The sequence below is a fragment of the Melopsittacus undulatus genome, chromosome 4 (assembly GCF_012275295.1).
Source record: "Melopsittacus undulatus isolate bMelUnd1 chromosome 4, bMelUnd1.mat.Z, whole genome shotgun sequence".
Lineage (NCBI taxonomy): Eukaryota > Metazoa > Chordata > Aves > Psittaciformes > Psittaculidae > Melopsittacus > Melopsittacus undulatus.
Genome location: NC_047530.1, coordinates 86,654,360 through 86,680,832, shown reverse-complemented (window position 1 = coordinate 86,680,832; position 26,473 = coordinate 86,654,360). Strand labels below are relative to the sequence as shown.

At 38.7% G+C, this 26,473-nt stretch overlaps 1 protein-coding gene across 1 annotated transcript in view; it reads right to left on the bottom strand.

Annotated features, from left to right (window-relative positions):
* CNTNAP5 (contactin associated protein family member 5) overlaps positions 1–26,473 on the bottom strand; it is a 295,407-nt gene that overhangs the window by 232,277 nt on the left and 36,657 nt on the right. Inside the window, exons 2-3 of the mRNA XM_031053410.2 lie at positions 25,133–25,257; positions 24,452–24,594 (exon numbers count right to left, since the gene is read on the bottom strand). Of these exons, the coding sequence (XP_030909270.1) occupies positions 24,452–24,594; positions 25,133–25,257 (268 nt within the window). The remainder of the gene's footprint in view (positions 1–24,451; positions 24,595–25,132; positions 25,258–26,473) is intronic.

Genomic DNA, 26,473 nt, shown 5'->3' with positions numbered 1-26,473 from the left:
AAACATCTGGGCACTCAGAAAGAAAAACATTTGCCAGCCAGTTCTTTTTTCCTATGTTTACTTCTGACCTGATAATTAGCAAAAAAAAGATTTAAAAAAGATTTTAATTGAACCTATAAGCCATCTTCTTCATGCAAATCACATAACAATACAGATGTTCACTTTCATTTGAGAAATAGGTGCTGACCTTGACTATGCTAACTTCTGAGAAACAGGCAATTAGGGATAGCATTTACAGTTTTATGTTCAATATTAGAACTGTCATCAGCAACGTTGCTTCTGAAGTGAAAAAATTATTTACTCATAGGCAACATGATTTTTCTGATTTTTTTATTCTTTTTTATTTTTAGATGAATTAAAAAATATAAAAATAGAGAACCTAACTTATTATGAAGTTGTTTGGTTTACTGTTTTTTATTCCTTCCTTGTAGCTTTAATTGTCCTCCAAGTAAATACAAGGAAATAATTTTCCCTGTGTATTTAAATTTAAAACAAATATAAAATTTAAAAGAAATTGAACTATTACTTCAAGAGCATCCAAGTGAGATTTAGACACCAAAACTCTTGGGCTCCTCTGAAACATGCCAGATAATACCAGCTTTAGCTAATATTCCATAAACTAGTGAACTTCAGAAAAGGCCTTTTGCCAAAATATCTGATTAAGCTCTGTGTTTTGTGATGGCCTTCAACACCTGTGACAAGTAAAAAAAAAAAAAAACAACAACCAAAAACCTAAGAAAAGTGTATCCAAGTCCTAGAGAGACAAGATTTCATAAAATCATAGACAGGTTAAGGTTGGAAAGGACCTCAAGATCATCTAGTTCCAACCCCACAGCCATGGACAGGGACACCTCAAACTAGACCATGCCACGCAAGGTTCTGTCCAACCTGGCCTTGAACAGTGCCAGGGAAGGAGCATTTACCACTTTTTTGGGCAACCTGTTCCAGTGCCTCACCACCCTTACATTAAAGAATTTCTTCCTTATATCTAACCTGAACTACACTTGTTTTAGTTTTAAACCCATTACCCTTTTTGTCCTATCACTACAGTCCTTGAAGAAAAGTCCCTCACCAGCATCTTTATAGGCCCCCTTCAGATACTGGAAGGCTGCTAGGATGTCTCCACGCAGCCTTCTCTTCTCCAGGCTGAACAGCCCCAACTTTCTCAGCCTGTCTTCATATGGGAGGTGCTCCAGTCCCCTGATCATCCTCGTGGCCCTCCTCTGGACTTGCTCCAACAGCTCCATGTCCTTTTTATGTTGAGGACACCAGAACTGTACACAGTACTCCAAGTGGCATCTCATTAGAGCAGAGTAGAGGGGCAGGATAGCAGCCTTTGAAACACAGCTAACATTATCAAAATTGAATTTGCATAGAAATCAGAGATTCAGCCCAACTTTGCTTATTCTTCTGGTACATATTTTACGTCAGTGTTTGTAGGCACAGTATGATCCAACTTATAACTTTCTTTAAGCTTAAGATAAAATTCAGTGGCAGCAATCAATATAAATTTAAACAATTTCTGATTAGTGGACACTGAAATATTCAGAAAGTCATAAACCCCCAAAATCTATAATGATCACATTGATGCTTCTTTCACCCTGTCCTTTGAAAAGAATCAATCCCTGGAACAGTAGCAGAGTTGATACCAACCATGTCTGAGACGTGTTAACACACCTATCCTGCTGCTATTTTGCTTGTCCATTTAAAGAGTCTGTGGGACAAAACACATTGATTTCCACTTGTGAAAGCCATCCAGAAAGGTCAGTAATATTTCCTTAATGAAAGCTTTGATGAAGAGGACATGATCAGTTAAAAGATTGCCAATCCCTAGGCTCCACAGATTTCCTATACATCAGATCTGAACAGCTTTTAGTAGTGCTGTACCCTTGCAGAGATAAATGTGCAGAAAATCTTTGACTGTGAAATCTGCAGTACTTTAACATAGTAGTATATTGTTAGCCAAGATCTCTTTTCAGTATAAGTAGCACCATACTTACGCCAATGATCTCATATCACTGCAAATGGAAAGTATTTGGCAAGCCACAGTTAAGACTGTGGTCTATGCTGCAGCTACTCTATTAAATAGTTACAATACCACCAGACAGCAGTACCCAGAGTAGGAACACAGGACTAGAATCACTCAATAATGCAACTGGAGGAGATGTAGGTACGTGGCACAGCACACCAACAGAGTAAAAAATGCCTTCGTTTTGCAAAATACACAAATTGGAGAAGATGAAAAAGAAAATTACAACTCAGAAAATCTTGTGGGTAGGATGCACAATGAAGTCCAGAAGTCAAATTCAGTAGTGAAGTAACATGCCTCCTACATCAGCAGTAATAAAAGCTATTTTAAGGGAAGATAACTGCCTCCTGTAGGTGCTCTTCTTCAAGAGCTTGGCATGTCAGCAAAGAGCTCCTGGATTAGAGCTTACTCTAGCTCTGAACCAGTCCTGAACTGTGCAATGAGGGCAAAACCTGAGCTTCAGAGGCAGGTTAACAAGGGCTTCAGAGAATCACACAGACCTCTTGTCCATAGCTTACTATTTAATTCATAGAATCATAGCATGGTTTGGGTTGGAAAGGACCTTAAGATCATCTAGTTCCAGCCCCACTGCCATGGGCAGGGACATCTCACACTAGACCATGTCACCCTGGCTCTGTCCAGCCTGGCCTTGAATGCTGCCAGGGATGGAGCATTAAACACATCTTTGGGTAGCCTGTTCCAGTGCCTCACCTTCCTCAGAGCAAAGAACTTCTTCCTTATAGCTAACTTGAAAATGTAGATGTATATGTTCTATAGTAAACATCAAGAAGACTTCAGGATAAATCAGAGCTCTTGTAGCTTCCTCTTGGAGACCTTGCTTGGAACTGATGGGTATTTTGTTTAAATAGAATTTCTGTTGCCAAGACATAATTTTATTCGTTATTAAAATACCAGCAGAGTTACAGATCGTGCTGAAGTTAAATTGTGTGCATAATTTTGATTGCAACTGTAAATTGTCTCCATACTGGGATATGAAGTTGAAAAGATTCACTCATATTTATAGGATAGGTAAAATTCCTCTTAGCATTACCCACTTAATGGCATACTTTGTTTTAAAGACATAAACCATTCATTTTGTACCATACTTCTATCTGTGCTTTAGGAGTGACAACTAATGCCTTCCACTTCATCAGTTTTCTCCTATCTTCTGTAGCTACAGTTCTCCTTAGTAAAGACATGAAATAAATATTTGGACTTACAATGGAAATTAACCTTCCACCTTTAGAGTCCAAATGAGGTGTATGTGTACAGGAGAAGGAACTTCTGTGAGGGAGGAGAAGAAAAAGATACACACAGAATACACAGGAAACATAGTAAACAGAGTACAGCTACAGATCTGAAAGAGACGGAAGGATTATTTCCGTATCAAGGTTCCCTACACAAAGCATCTCAGCAGGATACCACATATTAGTGGGTTCTACTACCATGAGTATCTCAGTACATGATTCTTGGAAAGATGGTGGGGGGAAAAGAGAGAAATCTGTAAAGAGAAATTCTTTTTTTTTTTTTTTCTCCTAGAGACTGGCTATATGAACATCCACAGCTGTGAACTCCATCTGTTAGCTGAAAGGCACAGCATAGTTTTCAAGATATAAGACACCAGAGGAAGTACTTAACACAGGTTTCTTTTCCTTTCATGTCAATAGTTAAGCTAATAATGAACTCTTCCTAAACAACTGTAAATTACCTATGTGTTCTTTCATTTGCCTGTAAACCTCAACATAAAAGTATTACTCAATCAATGCATTTATAGAGCAGTCTTTTATGGTACAATCTGCACATGTAACCTTGTCTCACAAAGTTAAGCTTGATCCTGAATAACACAAGGGGCTCTCAAAAAAACTTTGATTTAATAGTGTGTCTTATTTTTATATTGAAACAAGCACATCTGCCATATAGCTCCTATTCACAATAACAAAATAGCAGTCAAATGAGAAACAGAGTGATCATGTGTCACTTGGGCTTATGAAGCCCAAATGTTAATTTCAAATAACCATCAATGCAGCTCCAGTAAACTAATATACACAAGCAATACTTGTTTCGAGAGGATCAAAGGGCATCAGACAAAATTAGTTATCATCAAAACTTAGTTAAAGAAAAAATGGTCTTATGTTTAAGGAATAAATGTTCTTGGATTCTGGCTCAGTCATAGCCCATACCACTTACGTGAGTCATAATGGCTCCATCTATAAAATTAAGGTACCCATCACTCTAGCTTATACTATATGCTTCTCATTAGATCACATATTTCCTTAGGACGGGAATGAGCTATTGCCAACGAATGGCAAATGCATCACACAAATCCACTGAATAAGAGGACAGTCTGAGATTTCAACAATTACTGAAATCATTGTTATTTCTATATGGAGAAGAAAAAAAAGACTACATCAAAAAGGATGTCATGACTTGGCTTGTCAACATTTATATTTCAAGGAAGAAACCTGCAAAAGCGTATTGTTGTCCAAAGCTGTGATTTACTTCCAGCAGGTGTAACAGCAGCTGTTAGGGGTTCTTACTATTTTCTACTCAGAATATGCTTCTTGTGCCTCTTTGCCTTTTCCTTCCACATTTGTGAGAGCCTGCAAATTTAAGAGTGCTCTGATCTTTGACCCAAGAGCAGAAAGCTACAAAGCTGACCCAGCAGACAGAGCAGGTTTTATATCTGAAGTTCACCCTTTTGACATTTAACATACTTTAGCGGACAGACGGTATAAATCCCTTCAATCCACGGCAAGGCAATGTATCCAGAAATTGCCTTTCTGTAGAGGGAAAACACAGGCAAGTGACTGTGTCAGCACAGAGCATTTTTTGCTAAGTTATGGAAAATACAATGCAAGAACATACGGGGTCCTTTGCTGTGCCTACACAGCATCACGAGCATCCTTTTTGTCTTGATCTACATAAGACTTATTACTTGTGCATTTCAATGCTAACATATTCCAAAGATCAGGACTGCCTCTTAAAGTTTCAGAAGTTTTAGCACTACTCATAAAAATGTAAACTTGATGTCCTTCAAAAGCATCAGACTTTGCTACAAGCATGCTCTGTTCACCATAGGTTAGAGCTGAAAGAGGAGTTCAGGACTCCATCAATTAAACCATGGATTAAAAAAAAAGCCAACAAAAAACCACAACCAAAAAACCATACCCCCAAAACCCCACAAAACAAACCAGAAGAGTATTTGCCTTAAAATATCATAATACATACAATTAAAACAACATTGAATTTTGCAGAAGTTAATATATCTGCACCTATCAGCAATCTTGACAGGCTCACTATTAGAAGAAAAACCACAAGAATGATATGATTAGGGGCAGTTGCAATGTGTTCAGTATAGGCATTCACTAACATAAAATTAAAATGCAGATGGGTTAAGGCAGATTTTCTGCTGATGTTATTCGGTGTCAACGTTGTTCAGGAATTCATTGGTGAAGCAGTTTTCTTGATGTTGTATAAATACATTTTTTTTAAAAAAATGTGAATGTAAACACCTGTCTCAAAGAGAATAAGATACATTGGAAAAAATAGCTTCAGCAACCTAAGTAGATCCATGCTGCATTCTACCACCTAACAATCAGCCAGAGACAAGAACATAGTTAAGACTACATCTCCAAACTGGATGTCCTTCATACAGATAGGCATCTATGATAGTCCCCACACCTTGAGTGGCCTTCAAATTCATCATGCTTGCAGCAGCACTGCTGCGAACCTCAGTGGAGCATCTTGACACCAACTGCTTATTACCATCGCACTTGCGATCAGACACGTTAAGTGCAGACACTTAAGTGAAGACTTCTTACTCCACACTTGTGGAGGTGCACAGTCTTAGTAAGGGTATCTTAGAGAACAAAAACAAGAATCCAATTCGCATGGTGGGTTTCCTTTTGAGGATTTATACTTGACCCTGATTTCCATGATTTCAGGATGAACGCAGAAAGGGAAGTTAAAGGAGAATTACCCTTTTGTAAGTTCTTGTCTCCTGCTTCCCCAGCACTGTACTACAGTTCATAGAACGCTTAGGTTGGAAGAGACCTTAAAGATCATTTAGTTCCACCTAGACCACCTAATTTCAGCCCCCCTGCCATGGGTTCACATAGTTTCTCTACAGTTCTACAGTTTCCTCCCACCTTGAAGCAAGACCCATGAGAATCTGCATCAGTGTGATGCCACATTCCCATTCATTCTCTTTTTAACCCACCCACCACTTCAGATGGGCAATGAAGTCGGGCAACCTCCCTCACATAGGAAACTTGACCAGGCTTGAGCTTTCTCAAAGAGAATTATTCTGCTTTGATTTTCTTGTGGACGTCTATGGAAAAGGGTTCATTTGTACAGGCAGTCATTGCAAAGACTTTCAAATAATGCCCTGTCTTAGTCTGGTAAGGTTATTTTGTGCACATCTATATTTACAGCCGCTATCTCTAAGCAAACAATAGAAGCAGCTAGGAAGGTGTGGAATGCTAATGAATTTCACAGCCATACCCAGGTCACAATGCACAGGAATTTAAAAGCCATCAATAACCAAGAGGTTGTTCCTTGAATTTTCAAATCAATCACAGTCAAGTGAATTCAACTTTTATTTTTCCTTTGCATTTTTTGTAAACTCATGGATAAAACTAATTAAAGAGAAAAACATAAACAGCATGGGGTTCACTAAATATTTTCTGTTTGGAAGAGAACCTCTTCAAATTGTGTAACATGCAGGATGGCATACTGAAAAGCAATTAGAACTCAGAGAATTTCAGTGCATCACATAAGACTGAGGGAATGTTCAATTTCCAGGCTTTGAGCAAGTATTAACAGAGATGAAGGTAGTAATAAGTGCCCATGTAGCATTGCATTTAAATGTAATGTCATTTCTAGGGATGCTAAGTAATCATTTCATGTCTCAATAACCTCCAACAAAAATGCCTTATTTAGCCCCAAACACCAATTTTTAAGACTTTTCTATGCAAGTTAACAGTTTAGACAAGGGGCTGGATTGAAAAAAGTTAAAAATTCCAATTCTTAAGCAAGGTGAATGCAGCTTTGATGTCAATTAATAGATGAAGATTTTCTGCCAGGCATTTCTCAGGGCAGCATATTCTCTCTTCATCAGTCACAGCGGCATTTTTACTGCCACAGGAGAAAAGAAACTTATAGATCTCTTAGACTGAATGTGTTGTCAAATAAGCAACAGAGTTTATACATAAATTTTATTTTTTCTCTTTAACCAACCATGATTATTTTAGTAATCAGTTTTAAGACCCTCATGTCTTTGCTACAATCTTATGCTACATTACACCCCAGTCCCATGCTCTGAACAAGATCCATAGCACTAAATGATCACAGTTCTCAGCCTTCACATCACTACAGTTCTAGTCCATGACTGTAGACTCACTTCAGCAGCACCATCATTGAATTTTCTTGTTAAGTGGAAGGTATTTCCTGACTCTCTAAAAAAACTTTCACTGACATTATGCAAGTATACAAGAAGATGCTGGCAAATAAGACAGAGGACCCCAGCAGTCAGAAGACAGGGGCACACTATAAAGGTGATGGCAGCATCATTTTTCCCAGTGATGCCCTATCAGTCACCTTCAAATACAATCCTAGAGCTGTTAAGAAGGATGAGGTTGTGATCCAGATAATGAACTCATAAAGATATTTTTAATTACCAGTTCAGTCACAGACACATTCTGGATTTGAGCCTTGCTGAGCTCAGTTTTTCTAATGTATTACTTCTTTCCCTCATTGGTCACGACAGCATCAGTTAAAGGAAAAGGTGTTTATCACCCTTGTAGCAAGCAAGGGTGAGAGCTATGCAGCTGCTTGTGGGTACAGAAGACAAGCCCAAGACTGTGTGGATGAAAACACGTAACTACTCAGGACCCACTGGGACTACCAAAACCTGAACTTTATTTTCATACAGAAACAGTATCCTTTTCAGTCAATACTGAAGATGTTTTAGAGAAGAGATGTTCCCCAAAAGATCCATTAAAATTGGGTAATAGCTATATTTTCAATTATTAATAGATTCAGCATTCATGTTTCCTTCACTCATGTTGATGATACCTCTTAAATTAGTAACCAGAAAAATCCATATGAACTCTGGAATGGTTTTGTCAATCCCAAAGAATGAGGGGAGTTTTTTTCTTTAGTGGAAATTAGAAACCAGCTAGAGTAGTGGTCTCAAGGCCACATTTGTCACACCCTGTTAGCTGCTCACTTCCAAGTCCTGTTCAACTAGAAGTTTTGCATGAAAAGATAAAGACTTGATACAAAAATATTTCTGAAGACTGGAGGTGGGGGAGAAAATTCCCATAGCCTATGCTAGTACAGCATAACAGAAAGAAGGGAAAAGGACATAACTAGAACATAGAAGGACTATTCAGGCTACACTTCTGCAATATTTGTTCTGCAATAAGCTTACAAACGCTAGTAACAGAATTAAGAGATAAAATACACTAAGAATTGCAGTGCATTCTTTGTTTCACTTGACATTAAATAAAGACAGGCATTCTTCCTTAAAAGAAAAAAACAGTGATTTAAAGTGTTGATTAATGTATCAGTTTAAAAGCCAGCTGAACTCTAGTAGTTAGCTACCTTCTAATTTGTATAAAGGCCATTCTTCAGCCAACAAGGGAAAAGGCTCACCTTCTATCAGCAGTCATCCTTGTAAAGAACTTTGCATATAGAAAATAAGAAATTCTCCACTAAAAAAAAAAACCGCACACAACAAAACCAAAGCAAAAAACCCTATCTTCCACTGTGCCGTGTGAAAAACATTATACGAAACAGAGCCACCTCGACAAAGTTGCTATAAGGAGCCTTTATAGGTACAACTGTCAAACACAGGACAATTTGGGTAATAATTTGATAACTTTATTTTCAGATGTGACAAACAGACAACTCCCCCAGGCTCCCTAATTGCTTGTCACTTTGTTTAGACAGATCCTACTCCTTCAGTACTGAATGACTAGTTCAAATGCTTTCACATATAATTGTGGTTCAATTAAGGCATGCTTCCTTAAAAACAAAGAAATTCTATATATTAGGGTAGTAAGCTTTTAAACACAGAGGAAAGCTCAGCTGTATATTTTCTTACTCTAAACCAAATTGAGATCCTGATTAGATTTCTGCTGGTTCACATCCCATTTTAATACACAAACTCCCACATGTTTTATCTCTTCAACAAAGCAATTAATAAAGCATGGCTGAAGCCATTAATGGTTTGTTTTATGCCCCTCTAAATCCCTTAAGATAAATAAGAATTGATGCTTATTTTGAGCCTTTTGAAATCTGAATAATTTCTGCAACGTCCTGCAGCCCCAAAACTAAAATCTAATTACCTACGAGTGTTAGCAGATATAAGTACACATTCAAACTCACTCTCCTATGGCAAGCTTTTTAAAGATCAAAGGGCTACCTCTAGCCTTGAGGATCCTTATTTGAAAATGTACACAAACTTTTAATGGTGTCACGCACCAAAGCTCTGCACATTGCTTTGAAAACATACCCCTCAATGGTGGAAGTAGTTTTCCTTGCTACTAGCACTAGTTAAAGAAATCAGGATTACACATTCAGAAGATCCTCCAAAGAAATGCAAAGCCCAGTTGTCTTAAAAGAGGTTATTTGTGGCAACCTAACCCAGTACATCTGCTCAATGAGTAGGCATGAGAGAATTTTTCCCTTCAGTTTGGCACTGGAGGAGTCAACAAGAAGCTCCTGCTCCTTTTCTTGCCATTGAACAGAATCATTCATGAAACTCAGAATCAAAGAATGGCTGAAGTTGTGAAGAACCCCCAGAAATGATCTTCTCAAGCATGGTCTCCTACAGCAGGTTGCTCAGGATCATGTCCAGATTCATGTTGGTACTTGTAAGGCTTTTTACTGACCCTTAAGGGCAGAGAAGTAAGGTTCACTATGCGTGTTCATTAAACCTATCCTATTTTACAATAGAACATGTCATTCAGGAATAAAAAAGCTCTTATGGTGTAAAGTTGCAGCCTGAAGAAACTATAAAAAGCCACATTCTGTGTCCTACTGAGCTGAATGGAAGTGAGAAAGCCTCAGAAAAATTAATTCTCCAGAACAGAAAAAAAAATAAAAATTCGAAGTTGTGCTTTTGATTTTTGCATTTTGTTTTGTTTTGGTTTTTTTTGTTTGTTTTTTAGTATGATAATGCAGAGCATTAGAATATGACATGGATTTTTTCATGTGCATCTGGGTAAGGGTTAAGGAGGGCAGATAATTTTCTTTCTTTATCTGCTTGTTTTCCTAGTTTCTGAAAAAATAAATCCATTCTAAATCAGCACACTGATTTCTTGTATTCAGGTGTTTTTTGGATAGGATTTTTCATTGGAGATATACTTAATATGTAATTCTAGCAATATGTCTGAATAACAGGGGATGAGGAGGATGTAATTTGCCTGCTAACCTCAGGGACTTTCAAAATAGTGGAAAAAAAAAAAATAAATGTGATAATTCTAAAGCACAGTTCTCTCTTATACCAATTTTTAACTATACGAATCCTTTGTCATCCAAAGGATGCTGAGAGTGAACCACTTATTATTAGAGACCATAGAAGATACCACATTGGCTTTTGCTACTTTTCAAATTGCTCTTTTCACCTATGTTGGTAATTAAGTGAATAAGCATGGGAAAATGGTCAAGCCCCTCCCAGCAAACCCATGAAGCTACAGCATGACCTGAGGAGTCCCTTCGCATACTTATCCCTGGAAGGTTAAGTGGATTTTGATGAAGCCATCAGCATCAGCTAAAAAGAGCTTGAGTCAATGCCAAATGAGGTCAAAGGATTTTTTTTTCCCCTCCATTACCTTCAATGGGCTCTTAATAAAACCCAGGAGGTTTAAGCATGCTTACTAATTGCAAAGGTAATTAGAATCCTAGTAAATCATTCCTACTATGGTCACTTGAAACCAGAACGACAAAGGGAAATTACATGATCCCTTGCATAATCACTGTGCTAACCACTGAATGCATGGCAAAACCATGATACTGTCCCAGAATTTAGGAATACTACCTCAGGTAATGCAAACCAACACCTAGTACACCAGACTAATTTATGTCTCCTTGAATTCCAGAGCAATAATTCCTCATAAATCCAAATGACTTTTATGTACTCACATCACACCCCCTAAATAGCCTCTTTCAAAGTTATTCTACTTTTCACAAAAACATTTCAAAAGTTCACATCCATTGGTATAAAGCAGAGACTTCTTCAAAAGCCGCTGGACTGTATCTTTTAGAAATAAAAAGTATCAAGTGAGAAAGGTTTATAAAGCCATATATAAATATATGTATAAATTTTTTTTTAAATAAAGCTAGGCCTGTTTGCTAACCAAATTCACAGCACAATGACAAAGAAGCTGTTGTTATGTGGAATTTCACATTGAACCATTCTTTAGACATTGGTTGGCAATATGGTGCTACTTAGTTTTTAGTTATTAAGTGTAGGATGCCCATAACATTTGGTCATGGCCTTGGCTAAATAATATTATTTCATTATATGTTATAAGTCATGCTATTTCATTTTTGTCAGCACAAGTGTTTTCAGAGCAAGTCCGCATTTCTGTGACATTCACAGATATTCTCTGCAGACAGCTGTCCTAGCAGGACTACGCACCGTAATGTCTGTGGGCAGCACATACAACATCATGCCAAGCCTAGTTAAATGAAGTGAAGCAAGTCCAAGCTTGTTTGTTATTCAAGAAACACAGAGCAGCTCTAACTAAAGTAGGGACCATGCGCGGTAAGAAATGCATACAGCAACAGACACTTTAGAATAGTGCTTTATACAGCATAAAGCATGCTTTCCCTTTCTCCAGCAGGGCATGTTACTTTACCTCACACTGCAAACATAGAAATGAGACAGAAGACAAGGTCACACACAGATCGTTTGGGATGAGGGGAACTGAACTACACTCTATAGAGTCCCCCAACACCAAGCAGCTCTGCTGCCATTACTCATTTTTCTTGAATGAGATATTTTAAACTCATCAAATGCATGAAAAGTGTTTGAATTGAGTCTGGAAAAAGGATGGGGAAACTAAAGGAGAAAATTGAGAATACAGGCATTCGGAGAGCTGAATAGGACAAATAAAATGAGAAGAGGACAAGGCAGAACACTTATAACCTTCCACTTTTAAAAGAGCTCATCTCTGTTAGTATAGTATTTGAATAAAACAAAATGGAGTGCTATGAGGATGGCAGAGTAGAAGTTAATCTAGGTACATATCTGGATCTTAGGTTGATCAGGTCATTCACAGCCTGAAGCTTTCTGGCCATAATAAAGCCTGTTCCAAATCATCCCTGCTGTGTCTCACTTCTGTTTATTTGACTAGTTCTGTTCAAGGTCCAGATTTGGCAGAGCTTCTGTTCCCCCCAATGTGCATTTCATTTTCAACCATCTGCTGAAGACTCAGAACCTTTTCTCTGAATTTTGAAAGATTTAATGACAATTAGCTTGAAAATACTCTTTTTAATTTTATTAACAGATTGTTGAATCAAGAAAATTCACAGGGGAAAAATGTATTAAATAGCACTGCCTTTCCATCACTAAACCTGCCTACCAAGTAGTGCATACAAGGCACATATGGACAGACATGCAAAGCACTTCAAATTCAGAGCTACAACATTAATCCTGTAAGAATTAATCCCAATGCTCAACTTGTGCTATCATACAGCTTTACTGACTCGAATAAGACCTTGTGGAGATGCACAAAGCCATCTGCAAGTTATACAACGGAATCTTGTTCTTTGGTGTCAAGTCCCTATCACCTTCTCAGTCTGCCCCCTCCTCAGATATCAAATTCAATAAATATTAGAGGAAGGCATGTCCTCATAGTGCTGGTCAGAAAAGTTCAACTTGAATAAGACTTCATCTGGGAAGTTTCATTACCACACAATAGATGTTCAATATGGGATGACTTCCATACTTTGAAACATTTTTACTTTTTAAAAGACAAAGCCACTTGTTAAGTTTCTTTGTTTCAAGGTACCCATAAACTCATGGCATTTCTGTATGAGTCAAAGGTGCTTTGCTTTCATTTCTTGGGAACTGCCTTTATTTTTTTTTTAATACACACCGTCACTGCACACCCTTTCTCCCAGCTTCATAGTAATTCATGTCACTGGCAACCTTTAGAAACTTGATTCATACTGCTAATGTAGTAAAACAAGGCTGACGTGTAACTATGACCTGAAAATCTTTCGTAAACTTTAAGAGCATCTCAGACATCAATAGGGTTAGTTCCACGTGTCAAAACTACCGATGGTCAGAAGTGTCTCAAGAATGCCTATCTACTTGATAGTTCATGTACAACTACTTACATTGCTTCCAAAGGAGAAATTACACCTCTTTTTGTACATTATGAAGCCAAAATACTTTACCTTTTTCCAATTGGAAGAGGCATCAGGTCTTTCCCTCTGCAAGCTTGTACCCAGCTCTGCTATACAGATGCAATGGAGAGGTATAGCTCTAGACTGTGGTCAGATTTATTTATGACTCAGATTTCACTGTGTATTCATATGCCCAAGCTACTGGCTCTGCACAGGACCATCCAGATCAGTGTAACTCAAGTCTCTCTCATTAAAATTATACAGGCACAACTCCTGGGCTAGAGTTGGAAGAGAGGCAGCACTTCAGAAAACCTGGTTTACAAAAACAATCTAGGCTACTTTGGGAGGTGTGTTTACTATCCAACTGTCTCAATTATGTCACCTGGAAACCTTTAGTTTCAATGGGCTGAAGACAGAAGTCAAAAGTCAAGTTACCTGTGTTCAAACAAGGTATATTTTTTAGAAACAAGGCACAAAGTCTTCCATATCCCTCCCCACCCCTCTTCCCCAAGAAAGCACTTGTACAGAGTCCCTTACTGAAAGTACAATGTTATTATTTTTAGAAGCATAGAGGGAGGAGGTTGGATTTTGGAGCTAGTAGGAAAGCAATAGCTAATAAGCCAACCAACTGCAGTGTGAAAATATGACAGGTGCAAAATTAGCGTCTGTATTTCCATGCCAGCCAGAGTGTGCTTATTTTTCATTCATAATTAAATTTTTCACACCTTACATAGTCCAAATAGATTTCTGGCAACATTTACTATCATAACACTTCTTTTAATACCAGAGACCTCAGTAAGGAAAAGTGCTTTTTGATCAGACAAGTAGGGTATCTGAGTTCTGCTTTCATATTTTATGTTCTTTTTTAACCATTAATAAACATAAAATTTGATTTTTAAACATGACACTTTTACCTTTGAATTTGAATTTGCCTTTATTTGCATTGGAAAACTTACATATTTTCCAGGACTGGATCATGCTTAACTCAGCAATTGCTCCTTATCTATTATCTTTTCCCTTGAACATGCTTGTTTCTGTTTTTGATGGCTATTAACACTTCAAGTCAACAGCCCTCATCCCCTTTTTTACATTGAATCACAACTCCCACCAACCTTTGGAACCCAAAGATATTTTTCATCATGTTGTCCTGAAGCTCTTTATGGTCCACAAACCTCAGCATGCTCTCTGGTGAGAGATGACAGCCTGCAAAGCAGGTCCTACTCAAAAGCTTCTTCCTCCCCTCTTCCCAAAGGAACAGGGAGTTCCCAGAGAACAACTGGCTTCACAGCAAAAGCTTCTCAGACAAGCTGATGCCTCCCCAAGCCTGAAGAAAGGCCTGCCACTACTGCTTCTGTCTCATCCCTTCTTCCCTTTTCAGAAAGCAGTGGAAGTGCCTTGTACGGTGTTGTACAGCTGCCTACCTTTGTGGCCTCCTGGAATAAACTATCAGTGATGGATAAGCTTGTGACATAACTATTTTCACACCCTTCAGATGTTTCTCTACAATGTGACCCTGAAGTACAGAAAGATGCTTCTCCTTCTATTACATGCTCTAAGACACTGCTCATTTGCTTTATCTTCAAGTTCTCTACTATTTCACTCCTTGATTTTTGCTAGACTTGCTAGAAAATGGACCATCAACAACATCCCAAGCTAGTCTGCTGTTAGGCTATTTCTTAATGATTTTGCAAATGATTTAATCAACATAAAGGAAGAGAATCACGGTCTCTGATTTGCTGAACTAGATGCACCAAACACTGTCACCAACTTTTCCCACCAAAGCATTTCTCTGCAAGCTTAATTTCATTAGCAATTCAAAAGACATGAATACAAATCTCAGAAGCTTCATTTATACTTGGGATTTGTTCCAGCAGACTATTAGCTGTGGGTGGTATGGAAAGAAACTCCTAGTAAGAAATGCATCTCACACAGTCTCGGTCCATATCTAGATCTAAACATTTGAGGCTTGAACAGACTGTTATATTGCCTTGTTTAACCTCCAGCATAATTCAGGCTCTACAAATCTGCACAGCCAATCTGACATGAAACACAATAGACTGCTGCTAGATAAAGTGCTAGAAAATTCACTTGAGGTTTGGAATTTTTTTCAAGTTTTTAGTTTCCTTTGGCGGGGGGGGGGAGTTGTTTTAGGGGGAAGTATGTGTTTTGGGGCTTTTTTGTGGTTTTGGTTGGCTGTTTCTTGGAGGGGTTAAATTAGTATAGGGTCTTTTTTAAAAGAAGAACAAATTACGTAAAAAAGATACAAGAAAACTCACAGTATTTTTTTAAATGCATGAGGATTTTCTATTTCTTTTTTTTTTCTTCATGTGCAATATTGTGCTTCCTTCCTGAACTGTGAATTACTGTAATCCAACCATTAGTTTCATCTCTGAACATTTGCAGGGTCAGCAAAGACTATATCCAGCTCCCCAAAGGAAATTCTGAAAATGCTCCTTCCTGCACTTTTGCTGCATAAGAACCCTGACAAAGGTGTTATTTAAAGAACCCTCCAAGCCTCTGAATGGCATCACTATGTAAATGAGCAAAAGCTGTGCTGATGACAAACTAAAAAAAAAAAAAACCAAACAACCATCACCACAGATATGATTTTCCCATAGGAAAAGCAAATGCACATCCCTTTGAACTTCACGGCACCTTTTTGACACAATACATGTTGGTCAAGGTGTCCAAACACTGGCACTCCTATGTCACACTCTGGACTCTGGACTACTGCTGATAAACAACCAGGAAAACGGGGTGTGAGAAGATGAATTAAGTTAGAGTTTTAATATCAAAAGCAAGCTGATAATATATTTGGCTGCTATTTTAGGGAGGGGAAAAAAAGAACAAACCAACAAATACAAACAAAAAAACCTTGGTGCTGATGCCACACAAAGCTGAAACCATCAGTAAGCCATATCAGTTCTCCCCTAGCAAAGCTAGCAAGGTTTATACCTTGATATCCTGTAACTCTGGAAGGAAGAGGGCTAGAACCAAGTGTGGAGAGTGGTGCTACATGCCAGTCAGCCAGAATCAATAAAAGAAAAAAAAAATAGTACTTATTCAGAGTATTATCAAATTATGCACAGAAATCTGGCTTTCTTCAAGTCTCACAGATCAGAGACAGAGAGGTAGCAATAAAGAGTCAGATAAAGGAACAGCTGTGTACAAAGCAAACTACTTCCTTCAGGAACACTTCTACGTGACACACAAGAGACCTGCAAATCTAACAAAGAACTGCAGATGTGAGTCCAGCAATGAGGGTAAGTATAAAGCAATGGTCTCTCAGCGCTCTATGGACAGGACTGCAATATGCAGAATTCTACGGCCAACAGAATTGGTAGGTAACTGCACCAGAAGGGCATCAATGTCTACATTTATTTTCCCACTTCCCAAAAAGAACCCAACAACTTTTACTTAAGAAAACCAAGCCAACTAACACCATTCCCTCTCAGTGTGAAGTGCATAGATCATCTCCTTTTCTTCAATAGTATTTTTTCCTCAACTCCTCACCTCATTTTTCTGACTGAGAAATGAAAGTAAGAAGGCAAATTAGAAAAAGTCTAAAACCTTCCTCTTTCAAGATCTAAATATTTTAAGCAATTAAAAAGAAAACAAAAAATCCCAGGCACAGCCACAGGTTGGGCAGAGAAGAGATTCAGAGCAGCCCTGCGGAGAAGGACTTGGGTGTGTTCGTTGATGAGAAAATGAATATGAGCCAGCTTCAGTGTGCGCTCGCAGCCCAGAAAGCCAACCGTATACTGGACTGCATCAAAAAGACCATGAACAGCAGGTCAAAGATGATCCTGCCCCTCTACTCTGCTCTTGTGAGACCTCATTTGGAGTATTGTGTGCAGTTCTGGTGTCCTCAACATAAAAAGGACATGGAGCTGTTGGAGCAAGTCCAGAGGAGGGCCACGAGGATGATCAGGGGACTGGAGCACCTCCTGTATGAAGACAGGCTGAGAAAGTTGGGGCTGTTCAGCCTGGAGAAGAGAAGGCTGCGTGGAGACCTCATAGAAGCAGCCTTCCAGTATCTGAAGGGGGCCTATAAAGATGCTGGTGAGGGACTCTTCTTCAAGGACTGTAGTGATAGGACAAAAAGGGTAATGGGTTTAAAACTAAAACAAGGGTAGTTCAGGTTAGATATAAGGAAGAAATTCTTTACTGTAAGGGTGGTGAGGCACTGAAACAGGTTGCCCAGGGAAGCTGTGAATGCTCCAACCCTGGTGGCGTTCAAGGCTGGGTTGAACAAAGCCTTACGTGATATGGTTTAATGTTAGGTGTCCCTGTCCATGGCAGGGGGGTTGGAACTAGATGATCTTAAGGTCCTTTTCACCTCTAACTATTCTATGATTCTATGATTCCATTCAGCAGACTAAATTCAGAACCTAGAGAACAAAACTTGCCCTTACTTTCTAATCCAATTTGCACTTGGCTATTTTTTTATGAATTGAAAAAGTAACGATTAAAGGAGATAACCTCTAGTTCATAGTTATAAGGCTTGAGATATCAAGTTTTTGTTTTTGTTTTTTTACAAATGAATTAGTTCATTTTGCTGATAAATACATTTTTATCAAATACAGTCGAAATACCTGGTCAGAGTCTTCAGCAGGCATTTTTCAAAACTGCCTCTGGCCTTTTGTGTAAATAAGCACAAGTATGCCTTACTATATTGAGATTGTAACATTGTCTGTTAGTGTTACAGCACCAGGAGAGTTATAGATCATCCTAAAGAACTTAATATTCTCAATAGAACAGAAATAGAAAACTTTCAGTAATTTAAGTCTGTCTTGGCCAAGGAAGTGTCTAGTTGTGAAAAGGAGAGAAAACACAAAGCTAGCTGAGTTTTCCTTAATTTACAATAGTCAACACCAGCCAAATATGGAGGACTTGACTCCACCTCTTGGTTATAAATACACTCATTACATACACACAGCTTCACAAAGAATATGGAGATAAAGTAGATATATTTTTTCATTCTTGTATTTATAACAGAATGCAACATACTACACAAGAGATTTATGAAAACAACTTCATTTAGAGTATTGAACACCTATCTCACAGGTCTATAAATTTGAATGCTAGCAGGACTACCAACCTACCTGTAGTAAGAATATGGTATTTACAAGCAGTTGCTCTTCACCTGCATCTCAACTGTAATGCAAGCCCCCACACACTCCAGTCTCCCTAACAAGAATTAAATACAACTTTTATTATGGTATTTCCGTAGTGGGAGAGGAGGGGATGGAGGACAGGGGGACAGGAAGGGGATAACCTGAATCCATAAGTGTATACCTGTATTCTATATTATGCAGATGATATTGTTCATTACACACTGAAGTACAAATTCCATAGACAATTCACACATGGGGTTTTGTCATTGGTGGATTCACATTGAAAGGCACAATAGTGCCAAGCTGAGGATGAACACTGAAGACAGCAGCAAGACCAGAACTGAACCTGTCTGACCTTTTACATCAGCAACATTTGATGACAGCAGTGCTGCGGAAAATTTTCTTAATGAAATCCCAGGTGATGCTTGGGGTGGGGGGTAATGACAACTCTGCTATCAAGGCACTTACTCAGCAAAAAGAAGCCCAAGGTTCCTCTGATTAAGGTAAAATTTTGACCCACTCAATTTAAATTTCTAAAGCTATGGTAAATTTAAAGCTGATAGAAGGAGAGAGATTGGTTGCAGTAAAAATTAATTTATCTGCATATTTAAAGAGATCAACAGCTGACAGAGCAGGACTACTTTTCCTCTCACAGAGCTTGTCCTGATGACCTTATTTCCACCTTCACCCAGACATTCAGCCTCAAAGCTGAAAGACTATGAGGTAGCAAAATGTGTGAAAATAAAAACCCAAACAAAAAATAGGAAAAAAAATCCTCAGCTAATCCATAACTATTGAAAAGAAACAAACAAAAAAATCCACACAAGCCTTGTTCCTATGAAATTTTACTTTCACTTCATGTAGACTGAAATGCTAAGTTGTCCTACAGGCATAATCTTATTTCTAATTGAAATACATGCATCTGTTACAGTACGCTGCATTATTAAATGTAACTCAGTAATATTATTTGCCTTAATGAGAACTGTATAATAACCACAATGAAATATCATATATGATGTTTTAATGAGGATTATGGCACATTAATTTTAAACCAGACAATAGGGCGTGTAATGTAATCTATGCCCTGTGTACAGTTCAACAGCTGCTAATGTGTTGGACTGGTTCATACTAGTGCCTGACATAAATAAATATCAAACTTATTACAGAGTTGGTTGGTACACCTATTTATGGTGACAACTACTTTTTCAACACTGAAATGAAGTCATGAGGGCCCCATTCAACTTTTTTTTTATCTTTTGTGCTTCTAAAATATGACATTTACAGCTCTAGTGTTCTTCCCTGCATCTATTTTAACTTGGGAGCATATAAATCAACATCCCAATATGGACTATAATGTCTGGTCTTTATGAAAAGCTTCAGCTATTTCTAAATAGAAGTTTTCTTTTCTTTCCATGTGTAAAGATCCAAACTCCCACATGAGCAGCTGTTGAAGGCAGTGTTCTCACTAAGACACAGTATCAGTGAACAGACCAAGCTGGAACAATTGATTCAGTGATTCTTATACAATCAGGGGCTTCGAATTAGTGAAAACCAAGACAGGTTCTCCTGAGGTGCAGGCTGACACTGACATGCTTTCTAGAGAAACCCGGATGCTGGAGATGCAAATAAAGTAAGGTTTGTATGCAAAGGCAACCTCTGGTTTCAGAAGAAAAAAAAAAAACAGCACAAAAAAACCTGAAAACATGCACACAAAACCAAGAACCCAAACCTTACCAAACCTTGCCAAGTACTCCCAGAACAGCCATGCAGAACACAGTACTTCCACTGAAGCAGAGTCATGCCAAATGGGCTTCAGCTATAGCTAAGCCTCGCTCTGCATGGCCCTGGTCATTGCAAAGGCACAAAGGGGACTGAAAACCTTGACAAGTATGCTCAAGCTTGAACCTAATGTCCGCCTCATCAAGCCTTTTGCTTAAAAATGGCATCAACAGGGTGTATTAGCTTGTTAAATAAAACAAAACAGGCAAAGAAAGTTGAACTTACAAGAGAGAGAACTTAAACTGAGAAATTCACTTACACGAGCAACTTTGAGAAACCAATCTTGAGGATGGTGGAAAAAAATACAATTATGTTTCAGAGACATAATTTTGGCTATCAAGTTATAGTCGGTTTTGTTCATTTGTTTTCAGTTTTTAAAAGTTCTTTATTGAAACCTCTGACTTAAAGGGAAAAAAAAAACTTAACTGGTAGTTTCTATGCTTAAGCAGCAGCTTCCTAAATGTTACCAGTAGAACAACCTACTCTCCTTTCACCTCCCGCCCCAAAATTGCTTCCCTTCTAAGCAATTCTAAGAGGCCATAAACTAAGAAGGGATTTGCAACTTCTTACCTCTTTTTATTCCCACACTGCATGGTGAAAACAATGAGCCAGAATGAAGAGAGGCTTGTACAGGGAACTGCACTAGAGTTAGAAAGCCACCAGCTTACCCACCTCAGACCCACAAAACTCCTGAGATACTAGCCTCAACCCAGCCAGGCAACCTCCACCTAAAAACTTCCCAAATGTATCTGGATAGTGGACAATAGACATGGTCAAGATAGCCTTCCTCCATTCACAGAGTCCTACTTCCTCTCAAGGTTATTCCTTGTGTTCAGAGACATCAGGAGAGATATTCTTGAATTGACTCACCTGTAGACTCTCCTCAGCTTCCCCAGGGACACTGCATTGCACTCAAGCACAGCTCTGAATGAACTTCATGGCTGTTCTAAATGATTTAGGATTAAATGAAAGGGCCATAATGTAGTTAAACATGCCAGGAATGAACAACCCAGAATGTGAGTGCCGATTGCTGTCAGGAATAAAAAACGGAGGCTGCATGACTGTTTATTATTTGCATCAGCAGCTGGTTACTGTAGAAGAGGAAAAAAATAAGTTCCTTAGAAACATGTTTAACTTCTTGTGCATACACTGAGCATCCATACATTTTAACTACTGATACAAAAAATGTAAGAATATGAGCATTCAAGACAGCAGATTTTCTGTTACATAATTCAGAGAGCATGTATTTTCTGTTAAAAATATATGAACAAAAAATAGAATTCAAGGGAACTAGTCCTTCTGGTTTCCCCTGAAACACACTTTGCACCCTTGATACTTGCATGCACTGAACTCTACCATAAGTAAATGGCAACACTAATAATATAAGCTTTCCTTTACTCCTTGGCTTCCAGCTTCTGGAGTACCTGGACCTCCTTTAACAGGGACAGGACAATAAGAAGCAAGTTAAACAGGAACCATCTTAGCTGTATCCTTCCAACCCTAAAGCTCCAAGCTGACTGAGCATCATGCTTTCTCCAAAAGTATCCCACCTTTGGGAAAAAAACTGCAGAGAGTCTTCATACAGGACTGCAGTTCCCTAATAAAACACTCTTTTAAAAAGAAGCTTACTTCTCTTGAATCACATGCACAACAACGTAGAAGACTTAACCACAAACAGGATCTCATAATCTTATAAGTTTGGCAGAAATTGCTTTCTCAGTGGTGCTATACGTCCAAGAAAATGTGCTTTCAAAAAGGTTTAATTTTGGTTTTCATGATATGCAACCCAGTCGGGTAACACTGGCAGAGGTTGTTATTGACATATTTCCCCCTCACTGGCAATTCCCTAATAATCATAATACAGTTATTTCATAAAAATAGAGAAAAAGAACTTTTCTCTAGAGAAGGGAGGGAAACCCAACCAAAAACAAAACAGGAACAAAAACTTTAAGTCTTAACTGCAGAGACTTTCACCAATTTGGCAAAAAAATTCAAATTACAGAATCATAGAACCATAGAATAGTTACGGTTCGAAAGGACCTTAAGATCATCTAGTTCCAACACCCCTCCCATGGGCAGGGACACCTCACACTAAACCATGTCACCCAAGGCTCTGTTCAACCTGGCCTTGAACACTGCCAAGGATGGAGCATTCACCACCTCCCTGGGCAACCCATTCCAGTACCGCACCACCCTAACTACTAATTTCTTCCTTAGATCCAATCTAAACCTCTGCTGTTTAAGTTTCAACCTGTTACCCCTTTGTACTGTCACTACAGTCCCTAATGAATAGTCCCTCACTAGCATCCCTACAGACCTCCTTCAAATACTGGAAGGCTGCTATGAGGTCTCCACGCAGCCTTCTCTTCTCCAGGCTGAACAGCTCCAACTTTCTCAGCCTGTCTTCAAACCGGAGGTGCTCCAGACCCTGATCATCCTCATGGCCTCCTCTGGACTTGCTCCAACAGTTCTATGTCCTTTTTATATTGAGGGCACCAGAACTGCACACAGTACTCCAAATGAGGTCTCACAAGAGCAGAGTAGAGGGGCAGGATCATCTTTGACCTGCTGTTCATGGTCTTTTTGATGCAGTCCAGGATACAGTTGGCTTTCTGGGCTGTGAGCGCACACTGAAGCTGGCTCATATTCATTTTCTCATCAACCAACACACCCAAGTCCTTCTTCACAGGGCTGCCCTGAATTTTCTTTCTGCAAAACCTCTAGCTGTGCCTGGGATTGCTCTGATCCAGGTGTAGGACCTTGCACTTGGCATGGTTAAACTTCAAAGGTTGTCATCAGCATACCTCACAAGCATGTCAAGGTCCCTCTGGATGGCATTCCTTCCCTCCAGTGTATCAACCGAACCACACAGCTTGGTGCCATTGGCAAACTTGATGAGGGTGCACTCAATCCCACTGTCCATGTCACTGACAAAGATGTTAAACAAGACCGGTCCCAACACTGATCCCTGAGGGACACCACTCCTTACTGGTTTCCAGACGGACATTGAGCCGTTGACCACAACTCTTTGCGTGCGACCATCCAGCCAGTTCTTTATCCACCGAGTGGTCCACCTATCAAATTGACGTCTCTCCAATTTAGAGACAAGGATGTCGTGTGGGACAGTGTCAAATGCTTTGCACAAGTCCAGGTAGATGATGTCAACTGCTCCACCCCTGTCCATCACTTCTGTAGCCCCGTCATAGAAGGCCACCAAATTGGTCAGGCAGGATTTCCCTTTAGTGAAGCCATGATGGCTGTCACCAAGCACCTTGCTGTTTTTCGTGTGCCTTAGCATGCCTTCCAGGAGAACCTGCTCCAAGATTTTGCCAGGCACAGAGGTGAAGCTGACTGGTCTGTAATTCCCCGGGTCATCCATTTTCCCCTTCTTGAAAATGGGGGTTATATTTCCCTTTTTCCAGTCATCAGGAACTTCACCTGTCTGCCATGATTTTTCAAATATGATGGCCAGTGGCTTTGCAACTTCATTCGTCAGCTCCTTCAGGACCCGCGGATCGATTTCATCAGGTCCTATGGACTTGTGTACTTTCAGGTTCTTAAGATGGTCTCGAACCAAATGAGTTTAATACAAACACACACACACACACACAATAATGTAACACTTGGAACATCTTCTGAAACAGCTCAGGGAGTGTTCAGCACGCTAAAAAGGTGTGATTTCACCTCCATAGCAGAGGGAGATAGCACCTCTTTTTTAAAGTATATTAAAATTTTCCATTTGCTCTTGAAGCACTGTCCTGCTAAAAGACAACAGCATAATACAAAGGTACAGTGATAACATAACCATTCTTCATCAAGAAGAACCATTACAGAAGTGATGCATGTTCAAATGCTTTGGAATAAAGACCCACTGAGTATAATTTAAAGGAACATAAAAATCTATTGAAAGTCAGCTACTATGATCTAAAATGCTTTAAAATGAACAACAATAAATTCACTTAATATTTTTTGCAAGTCCTGTGTTGCACCCTCATTATTTCCAGTCTCTTACACTACAGCATCAAGATACTAACTACAACAATTTAGAATTATAGAGTATTGTGCTTTAAGGATTTCACAAGTGATTTTCCTCTATGATCTTCTTCCATTTTGCAAGCTGATCATTCTGTATCAGCCAAATGGATTTTGATCCCAACTTTACCTTTTCCCAGACAAAGAAGTGTCTGATTATATTCTCTGTAGATATTCAGATGATTGGCCTTAAACTTTCTTCGAATAGGATATTCCCAGTAAGTCACAAACAGAGCAAGGCTTTCCTGTAGCACATCTTGTCCCATCAACAGTCTTCAAGATTAAAGGAAATTAAATATATGAAACATCAATAGGAAATACTCAACAATTCACTGTGCTTAAGACCTGATTTGCTCTAATAACCCAATTTGGAAGTAATAAATTCAAGTTATACTCCAACAAGATCTAAATTTAAAAAAGCACACACCCTACACTGTAGGACAAAGATGGCGCTGCATGACATGCTATGCATCTTTCTCTTTGGAAGATTCACTAGCGATTTTCTTGCCCCATGTAGCCTGTACAAATTTGGAGGAAAAAACAGACTTTTGGATCAGAATAAACACTGCTCTATCAAGGAAGAACATATAAACACAATAACCAGTGGTATCTCTCAACTAACAAGCATTAAAACGGCTGCAGATTTTTTAAAGCACAAAGTTCAAAAAGCAATACATGTGTATATGAGTCCTTGCATTGGACACAGGAAACACAATAGATCTATCTCTTTCAAAACATTTCATGGTATTTCCCTGTCCACCTGCTACAGAGGAATAAAATGAGTTATTTAAACTTCCCTCTAAATATTTACGTTCTTGTTCTGGCTTTATAGTTTCGATTCCTTTCATCCACTGCTTTAATAAAACATGGTTCAATGCTATCATGTCCAGCTTCCCATCGATTATCTTGTCTGCATGCTTTAGGACAAAACTGCAGCTGCAAGAGGTTAAAGACACATACGAATCACTACAAGATCTGCTGATGGTGCATCTATGACCCAGGCACGGATCTGTACTGTTAGAAGCTCTACAAATACCTCCTCCCCCAAACAGTACACATGGTCCCATAGAAACATCTTACCCTTGGGCATCAATAAAAAAAAACACTAGTCAATGAGTATTTCTACCGGAGCTAAAGGAGTTACAGCTAGCATAAGAATTATTTTGGTGACAAATAAAACAACGGATGGATACGTAGTAGCTACCCGATTTTCCATTTACTTAAACAGCTTTAGAAGACTGGTAAGTATTTTTCTACATCTCCACCACAATATGACTATCTTCAGCTGGCAAATTAACAAGCAAGGACTGTTCTAGAAAGCACTCCAAGGTTTCAAGTGCAGCAACAAATACATAAATCAGTCATAACCCAACTTTTTGGAAGAAAACTAACCTAATTACACTCTGAAAGAATAAGAGGGGAAAAAAAATAAAAAACACTCAAACAACTTATTTCATGGACATAATTTCTTTTTTCCACTGTTAAATGAGTTTCCACTGCAACAAATTCAGATACTCCTTCCTCCCCAAACTAGTCATTTATCTTTTCATCTCCATGACTTCCCTTTTACTAATAAATACTGCAAAAATTGTGTGCTCCTACTTTCTCTACTGACACAGCTCACTTATTCCCTCAGTAACTTTTATTACAGCTGAGGCTTCTATAATTCACTTCATTTCTACTCCCAGTTCCTTTTGCTGGAACTAATAATAATAGGCAGAACTTCCTGTTTTTCTTGGGGGAGCACGTAGAAAATCTTCTTAGTTTGGCTCATTATTTTTGACAGTTGTCTCATTCAGTGGCATAAACTCTTCGAGCCTGTGCTCCTGCTGTTTCTGTTTGCAGCACTACACATTTGAAGCCTCTTTGGGCTGTGGGCTGCAACCTCTGAAAAATTCATTAAAAAAAATCAAAAGTAGACACATGGGCAAAGAAATACCTGCTGCTTGTCCAACTTTTGGCCAACATCCATAAAACCCCAACCTCCCAGCCCTCAAGTAATTACAGAAGACAGCTTGAACAATTTAAAAATTAAAAATGCATTTTATTATTCAAATATTTCATAAAAAGAACACAAAATCACTGCAGTAGACAGATTTGAGGTACAGTCAGAATGCAAAGTGCCTAGTGTGGTATTAAAAAGAAATAGGGC